The 8893-nt window shown below is 49.5% G+C and overlaps 1 protein-coding gene across 7 annotated transcripts in view; it reads left to right on the top strand.

The window, feature by feature from the left end:
- ACCS (1-aminocyclopropane-1-carboxylate synthase homolog (inactive)) overlaps positions 1-8893 on the top strand; it is a 34800-nt gene that overhangs the window by 792 nt on the left and 25115 nt on the right. For 4 of the 7 annotated variants that reach the window (XM_049714207.1, XM_049714208.1, XM_049714206.1 and 1 more), the window contains exons 2-6: positions 826-1116; positions 2776-2835; positions 5020-5090; positions 6312-6381; positions 6790-6856. In XM_049714207.1, the coding sequence (XP_049570164.1) occupies positions 826-1116; positions 2776-2835; positions 5020-5090; positions 6312-6381; positions 6790-6856 (559 nt within the window). Of the gene's footprint in view, positions 1-412; positions 554-825; positions 1117-2775; positions 2836-5019; positions 5091-6311; positions 6382-6789; positions 6857-8893 lie in introns of all 7 variants that reach the window. The other 3 variants (XM_049714209.1, XM_049714210.1, XM_049714211.1) reach the window with 2 other exon arrangements.

Below are 8893 nucleotides of genomic sequence, written 5' to 3'. Positions count from 1 at the left end.
TTGGTGTTTGGGGCTTGTGCATCAGGACTGGGGAAAGCGGCGAGGAGTTATAATAACATATTTTACTGAAGTTTGTGCATGAGCCAGGATTTGTTCTAAGCCATTTACACTAACATTTATTTATGTCCTCACTGCTACCCTATGAGGTAGTTACGGCTACACCCACTGTGCCCGCGAGGACGCTGGCTTAGAAAGTGGAGGAGTTCACATCTGAACGCAGGATGAGACCAGCCCCTCGCAGCGGCCACGCCTCCCTCACTTCGGGAGGGAGCGGGGGTGGGGCCTTGGGCTCTGCTCAGGGTCGTGCACTTGCACTTGTGGGAACCCCACTTGCTTCTTCTCAGGCCCCACCCATCATCGCCTCGAAACAACCAGATAATCTCATTTTATCCTTTACTTCTATTCGCAACAGTCACCACAAGACCCCTGGACTCCAGGCTCTTTCTACTTTAAGTCAGAGAATTTTAACTTGGCTTTTTGAAATTGACGTCGGCAAGAATGGAAAAAGAAGCTGGTGACTCTTTAGGCTGCAGAATGAAAAACTTCCACAAAAGTAAAACAAGCTGAAGCAGCCATTTATTCAAGTTGTAGACAAGTAGCAAGTACAGCCCCTGTCTGTAGATCCTTAGCAGAGTTGATGCCTTGAAGTGATTGCACACATGGTTACAACTAGTAAGGGACACAGGAAGTGATGAGTATATAAACTTGAAGGAAGGGGCAGATAGAGAAGGGGGAGGGCCCCGTGACTCCCAGTTCATTTTTGTTGCTTGGTGCTAGGAAAGCCCTTGATCAGATCAGGCACTGAGTGCTTTTGTCTTTCTGCAGATGTTCCCACTCCCTCAGAAGGACTCCGGGACACCTACCACCTCTCCGGGTTCAGTCTCCACACAGGGCCTGCACAGTAACCATGGGGATGGTCTGGAAAGAGAATGCTCCGGAAAACCAGACCAGAAGCCGCTGAAGCTCTATGGAGTGGGTGATCCCACCGCCGTGTTCTCCTCCGACAGCCCCTACCTGTCCTCTAGAGGAAGCATCATTAAATGGTTCTGGGATTCAGCAGAGGAGGGCTACAGGACCTACCACATGGATGAGTATGATGAGGATGAGAACCCCAGTGTGAGTGAAGGCCCCCTTCCCACTGGGACACAAGAGAGCATGGGGGGTGGAGGGGCAGGTACCCCACCTTGACCAACAGGGCAGCACACAGCTTGCTATTGTCATGTTGGAGTTGTGCCCCTTTGACTCCCAACGGGGTGTGTTATGTTGCTCAGAGAGGCCCCTGTATATTACCTGAATCAGAAAATGGCCTATTTATAATTAAGGGAACCTTGATTTGTGAGGGAGGAATTCAAGAACCATGGAGTGCTCTTATGTGGATTCTGATCCACAGCCCATCGACTATCCAACTTTAGATCTGGGACAGAACTCGGGTTCAGGTTGCAACTGTTTCACTTTTGGGTTGTGTATTCTTGAGCTAATTACTTAATGTCTTTGAACCTCAATTCGTCTCTATAATGGGATAGTAATACCTCCTCTATAGAACTGTCACAATTAAATGAGATCAGGTATGTAAGTTACTAGCACAGTGCTTCCACATAGAGCATTCAATAAATGGTAGTTGCTATTATTATTAATGTTACCTGCCCCAATTATTATAACTTATTACTAGTAATACCTTCAGAGGGTAGAGAGCTGTCATGAATAACCCTTTAATAATCTTTATTTGTTGAGCATGTACCAGGTGCTGGCACTGTTCTATATACCAGGGTTACAGCCGTGAACAAAAATAAAGTTCCTGCCCTCATGGAGTTTATAGTCTAGTATGGGAGACAAACATACATATATATATATATATATAAAATATGTTGGGATAAGTCTTGTAGGGAAAAATAAAGCAGGGTAATAGGATAGAGACTGGTGGGGTGGGCTGGGGATATTACTATTTTATGTGAGGTGGTCATAGAAGGTCACTTTAATATGGTGACATTGAAGCAGAGACTTGGAAAAAGTGAGGGATTGTATTAGTTATCTCTTGCTGTGTAACAAAGGACTTCCGGTCTTAGCAGCTTAAAACAAACAGTTCACAGTTTCTGGAATTCAGGAATCCGGGTGGTGCTTCAGGCTAAAGATCTCCTGGGAAGTTGCAGTGAAGCTGGGGCTGTGGTCTCATTTGAAAGCTTGGTGGGGTGGGGAGATGATCCACTTCCAAGCTCACTCACATGGTTGTTGGCAGGCCTTGGTTCCTCACCACGTGGTCTTCTCCATGGGGCTGACAGGGCCTCTTCTTGCGGTACAATGACCCTTGTTCCCGTTCCTGCCAGAGCACCAGTTTACTGTGTACATTCTTTCATCCTGTAAACTGAGGCTCTTAAGAGATACAGCGGTGTCTTGGGCATGTATCCAGCCTTCAGGGACTTCCCATCCAGTGGGGGAGATAAAGCCTGTACATCAGACCCTGTGACCTGGGACAGAAACTGACTAGTGCCGTAAAGGGGGACAGATAAAGTGCTTTGGGATCCAGAAGAAGAAAAGATCCCTTGCAGGTGGGATTTTGAGGAAGGCTTCCTGGAGGAGATGGCATTTGCACAGAGCTTTAGAAATGGGAAGATAGGATCAGGGAGCCATGTGGAGGGCATGGCTTGAGCAAAGGCCAGGAGGGGTGGTGGGAAGGGCGGGATTGCAGAGAGCTTCGCTTTGCTGCCTTGGTGCGCCCCCCGGGGCCTTCTGATAGCACCCTCTGCTGTGCTCACATGGCTCTGTACCTCTCACCTCCAGGGCATCATTAACTTGGGCACCAGTGAGAACAAACTCTGCTTTGACCTGCTGTCCAGGCGGGTAAGTCCCAGTGCACCTCTGGGTGGCATCCCCAGCTGCAAGGGGCTGTCTTCTCTGGGATTCCTTGGAACACTTCCCCCAGACAGCCTGCTGCTTGCTTCAGCGGCCTCGGGGACCACTTTCTCTGCCATCTTGGGAGAGTCACTTCCCCACTGTGATCCTCCTTCTTCACTTCTTCTGGCTCTTTCCCTCCTCAGTTCCTCCTGCTGGCTGGGGCCCTGCTCTCAGGGGAGATACTCGGTGATGTGTGGTCAGTATTTAACAACTGGCCCTGGGAGAAAGGGGCCCCTGATCGGTAGCTTTTCTGATTCCCATAGTGTAAATGCCCTCACTGTGGCCGATATCAGACTATTGCCGTGACATCACTGCATGCAGAGCTGGGAAGAGAGGTGCAGGGGCACCATCACGTGGTAGTTCCACCATGCAGACACATGGACGGAAAGGACCTCCAGAGCACAGATGAGAGCAAAGTGGAGTAACATAGACAGGAGCAATATTGTTTGAGCACTTTTTACCTTTGTTTTTACTGTAACTGACTTACATAATTTATATGTATAGTTTATATAATTTAATTTTTGAAAATGGTACAGTTTGCAAAATTCCTGAAATCAGATTTCTTTCTTTTATTTTTTTAAATTGAAGTATAATTGCTGTACAGTATTATACAAGTTTCAGGTGTACAGTAGAGTGATTCACAATTTTTAAAGGTTATACTCCATTTATAGTTATTATAAAATATTGGCTGTATTCCCCGTGTTGTACAGTATATCCTTGTAGCTTATTTTATACCCAGTGGTTTGGACCTCTTAATCCCCTACCCTTATATTGCCCCTCCCCCTTCCCTCTGCCTGCCAACTCACAGATAGAGAAAATAATCAGATTTCTTGAGCTGGTGTGAGCCATCTCTAGTAAACTGCTGGAACTATCTGATGAATGTGTCTCTCGAGGCCTAAGAGTTAGAGTTTGGAACTGTGGAGAGAGTGATCCTTAACCCAAAGGAACATATTTCCAAAGGGAAACATCTAAGCTGCAAGGGGAGAGGGGTGTAGGGAGTGGGGTTGAAAAGCCTGTTCTACCCAAAGCCAGCTCCCCACGCTAAGGCAGCTCAGCGCCATCCAGTAGAAATAAACCGTGAGCCACGTATATAATTAAAAGTTTTCTATTAAATAAGTACAAAGAAACTGGTAAAATTCATTTTCATCATGTATTTTATTTAGCCCATTGTATCTAAAATATGGCTATTTCAACATGTAATCAATATAAAAAATTATTAATGAGATGGTTTGCATACTTCTTTCATATAAGTCTTTAGAATCCAGTGTCTCAATTCAGGAGACCCACATAAGAGCCACATGTGGCCAGAGGCCTCTGGATCGGACAGTGCAGTGCTCAAGGACGAAGGAGAAATGGAAGAGGCTGGGGTCATAGACACGTGCCTCATTCCCTTTCTTCCTTTTGGTCCTGCCGCCCAAGGCTTCTGCCTTCCCTCGACTTTGTGGGTGTGATGCCCTGGGAGTCACTAACCCAGCACCCAGGCAGGGTGGGGATGGTCTGGAAATGGCCTCATTTTCCAAAGTGTGAGGTTGAGCTGAGCCTGCAGGAAGACAGTGGCCTGAGTCCCTCCATGACTTAGAGCCAAGACCGAGGTAGGGCACCTAGTTCTGGGACCTCTTCTGTCACCCCGTTGGAGGAGCTGAGGTGCGCGGTCTCCTATCGCTGCCTCTGCAAATCCACCCCTCTGGTTTTGTTGGGCAGCGGTGTTGTATAAAGAGCACTGGACTAGGAGTCAAAAATTCTGGTTTGTCTTAGCTTCGCCACTTGCCGGTGCTGTGATGTTGGCTGAGCCACCTGACTTTTTTTTTTTTTGGTCGTGCCGTGCGGCTTGCGGGATCATAGTTCCCTGACCAGGGACTGAACCTGGGCCCCCTGCAGTGGAAGTGCACAGTCTTAACCACTGGACCGCCAGGGAAGTCCCACACCCGACATTTTTAAGCCTCGGTTTCCTCATCTGCAAAATGGGCATGAGAATGCTGTCCCTGGGCTGCCCCTGTCTCAGTTTCTCTGATAAGCAGACCAAGCCCTTGGCTTTAGAAGCCCTGGTGCTGCGTGGATGCAGGTGGCAGGGCTGGCCCTCACCATGAGTGTGTGCGTTCCTCAGCCCTGCTCTCCCCTGTCTGTCCCCAGCTGAGTCAGAGCAACATGCTGCGGGTGGAGCCGTCCCTGCTGCAGTACCCTGACTGGAGGGGACATCTGTTGTAAGTAGCACCTGTAGGCCAGTGGTTCTCAACCCCAGGGCAGTTTCCTTCCCCAAGAGACAGGTGGCAATATCTGGAGACATTTTTGGTTGTCGTAACTGGGAGGGGGATTGCTCCTGGCTTTTCTTGGGTAGAGGCAAGGGAAGCTGCTAAACCTCCTGCAGTGCCCAGGACAGGCCCCTCCACAGGAAAGAATGATCTGGCCCGAAACATCAATAGCGGCGGGTTGAGAAAGCCTGCCCTAGGCTGAGGGCCTAGTCCTGGAGAGCTGGCAGTCGTGGGGTCTCCTGGAGCATCTGCAGGGAACTAGTGCCTCCTGCCCATCCCACCCCTGCTCAGCGGCTCCCTGGCTTGGTTTCTCTTGAGTCTGAGGAGTGGAGAGGGCCTTCAGGCCAGGAGCCTTGTCTCCAATTTCTCAGTAGCTTTAGAGGAGCCAGAATCAGGTTAGGAGGAGATGGTTGGGGCCTTCTGCTGGTAAGATGGGAAATAGTAAGTAAAACTAATAAGAGTTTATATTTATTGAGCACTTGCTAGGGCCCAGATGCTGTCCTAAGGATTTAGTGCTGGAGCTGGACTTGATTCCAAGAGTAATTCCAAGCATGTGCTCTTATAATAATTAGGATGGTTGCCCTAGAGACTGACCACTGGGCTTGAGTGTGGACTCTGCCACTAACCAGCATGTAACCTAACTCCTTCAAGCCTCAGTTTTTTTGTCTGTAAAATGGGGATAATAATAATAGTAGTTGTTTTATGGGGTTTTATGAAGAGTAAATGAGGAATATTCTCTAAATAACACCTGCATAAGGTAAATGCTTGTAAATATTGGCAATAACTATGATAATAGTTATTGTTATAATAATAATTATATTATCCTACATTATATTATATATTTTATTATATTAATGTGCTATTTATTACTATTAATATTAGCTAGATCTGTATAGAGAGTATTACTTTTTGATATTCCTGCAGTCTGCTGATTAGGTGGGGTCAGGTGTCCTAGAACTACTGGAATGGAAGTTTCCACGCATGCGGGTAGTGTTGGGACCGAGGAGGGAGGTGGGTACCAAGGAGTGGAGAGAAATAGTGATCGTATTCCCATCGTGGGAAGCAGAGAAGGGTAATGGCAGCTGCCTGAAGATTCGCCAGAGGAGCTTTGGGATGGACTTGGGGTCGGAGCCCCTCTGACAAGCACTGCCCGTCTGTCTGTCTGATCTCCAGCCTCCGGGAGGAAGTGGCCAGGTTCCTGTCTTTCTACTGCAGGAGCCCCGCACCTCTTAAACCAGAGAACGTGAGTAGCCCCCTCCCCTGCTCCTTCCTGATCTTCTGCCCCCTCCCCAACTTTTGGCTGGCCAGGGGTAAGTAGGGTCACTTAGTTTTGATTTGGAATTAGGAAGACCCCTTCCCTTCTTTCCCCTCATCCTACATATTTAGAGTTTGGGTATAATTTCTGCCCCGCTTTGTTCCGTGGCCCCTCTTTGCCTCCACACCTTCGGGCAGGACTCTGAGTGACCAGCTCCCTCTTCCTTGCTCAGTTGATCTAGAACAGGGTCCCCACGAATAAGCCACACAAATGGACTTGGCTGTTAGTCAGGGTATGACCTGGCCCTCCCTCTGTGCCCTCCTGGGTTAGAGGCTGCAGGCCCTTGCACCCTCCTGGGACAGATTCATCTTTGTCCCATGGATGTGTCACCCTCAGGTCGTGGTTCTGAATGGCTGTGCCTCTGTCTTCTCCGCTCTGGCCACAGTACTGTGTGAGGTGGGGGGTAAGTAGACCGCAGCCCATTCAGTACCAGGGGCTGCCCTGTGCCTGCAGTGTCCCTAGCTGCCTGTCCTCGAGGCCTGCATCAGGGTGCTTTTGCCATAATAGACTGTTAGACCACAGGGGGCTTAACTAAGGGGCCTGACAAGACACCAGGGGTTGGCAGTTCCAGGGGAAGTCAAGGTGATGCCAGGGTTCTGGGCCATTTCTCTGTGACGACCTCACGTGACAGCATACCCTAAAGCAGGAAGAGAGGGAGGCTGTGCTGTGCCTGTCTCTTTTTTACTGGGAGGGAGGAAATGGGGCTACTCTTTCCTGGAAGAGTCCCCGCAGGGCTCCCCTTGCATCTTTCTGGCCAGGACGGACTCACAAACCCATTCCCAAAGCAGTCCCTGGCGAAGGGGAAGAGAACCCTGGTTGGCTTAAACCAAACTTGCTTCATCCCCCAGGGCTGGGGGAAGGTGCACCTTCCTTGGACTTACTGCTGGTCGTAGCTGAAAAGTCTGGTGCTCTCTTAGCAAGGAAGAAAACTGGAATGGCTGTTGAGTATCTAGCCAGCAGTGCTTGCTGCAAGAGCCATGGTCAAATCAAGGACGTATTGACCATAGTCATGGTCAGGGGCTGTTGGTTGCCAGGAACAGAGACCCACTCATATTAGCTTAATTAATAATCATAATTTAGTAACATTTATTGACCACATACTACGTTTCAGGCGCTGGCCTAAGGCTAGGCATAGTCTGTCATTTAATCCTCACTCTAACCCCGATGAGGTAGGTTCTGTGCTTATTCCCATTTAACAGATGAGGAGATTAAGGCCCAGGGGTTAAGTTACTTGTTAAAGTAACACAGAGAGACGTAATAACCAAGTTTTGAACCCTGAAAGGAAGATTCATCACAAGGATGTAATAGGCAATTTCCTACCCGTTCTAGAACTATCAAGAGTAGAATTAGCGGGCTTCCCTGGTGGCGCAGTGGTTGAGAGTCCACCTGCCGATGCAGGGGACACGGGTTCGTGCCCCGGTCCGGGAAGATCCCACATGCCGCGGAGCGGCTGGGCCCGTGAGCCATGGCTGCTGGGCCTGCGGGTCCGGAGCCTGTGCTCCGCAACGGGAGAGGCCACAGCAGTGAGAGGCCCATGTACCGCAAAAAAAAAAAAAAAAAAAGAGTAGAATTAGCGTCACACTCTCTGTCTCTCACTGGCGTGTGCAGTCCCCCTCCCCGGCTTCTTATGCAGGCCTCTCTCTGGACCCTGCTCAGCTCTGTTTGGCCCAGGTTGTTGGCTCAGCTCTGACTCCACAGGACCTTCGCATTCGAGTGCATGTTCTCATCTCACAAGGATCTGTGCTGCTTGGAGCAAAGTCCTGAGACAGAGAGAGCGTGATGGGTGTCTGGCCAGCCAGTGCATTGGCTCCTGGGGTCATTTGTCTACCTCTGGCCCAATCCCTGTGGCCGGGGGAGGGAACATGTAGGGCAAAGTCTGCCCCTTCCAGAGATGCGAGGTGGGGGTGGGGTTGTGCTGAAGGGAAAGCTGGGAAGGGAGCAGCTTGACCGATGCACCCTCTTCAGAGCTGGAGGAGCACCTTTACCTCTGCCTTAGAGCGGACCTTGGGCGTCATCTCATCAACCCCTGTGTCCACAGCGGGAGTCTTCTGCATGACACCCCCTCCCCACCGAGCGGTGTCAGCCTTTGGCTTCAGTGCCCCCAGCGGGGGAGCATTCACTCCTCCAGAAGCAGCACATTCTGTCTCTGGGCAGTTCTGTGTCTTATCAAGTTTTCCCATTTGTCACACCCAGATCATCACCCTGCAGCTTCGACTCCTGTTCCAAGTCTGTGCTTGCAGTCACCCAGCATGTCGTGTGCTTCCGAGGGAGCTAAGCTTCAGTTTCCTCATCAGTAAAGTGAGGATAATAATAGGACTTACTCCACAGAGGGATTGTGAGGATCAAACGAGATTAAAAAAATAAATCTTTAGCACAGATCCCCATGCATATTAAGTGCCCGATAAATGATAGCTACTAATTATTAGAAAAGGGACTCAGT

Source organism: Orcinus orca, chromosome 8, assembly GCF_937001465.1.
Source record: "Orcinus orca chromosome 8, mOrcOrc1.1, whole genome shotgun sequence".
Classification (NCBI taxonomy): domain Eukaryota; kingdom Metazoa; phylum Chordata; class Mammalia; order Artiodactyla; family Delphinidae; genus Orcinus; species Orcinus orca.
Note: the sequence above shows the minus strand (reverse complement) of the source record. Positions and strands in the feature narration are given on the sequence as shown.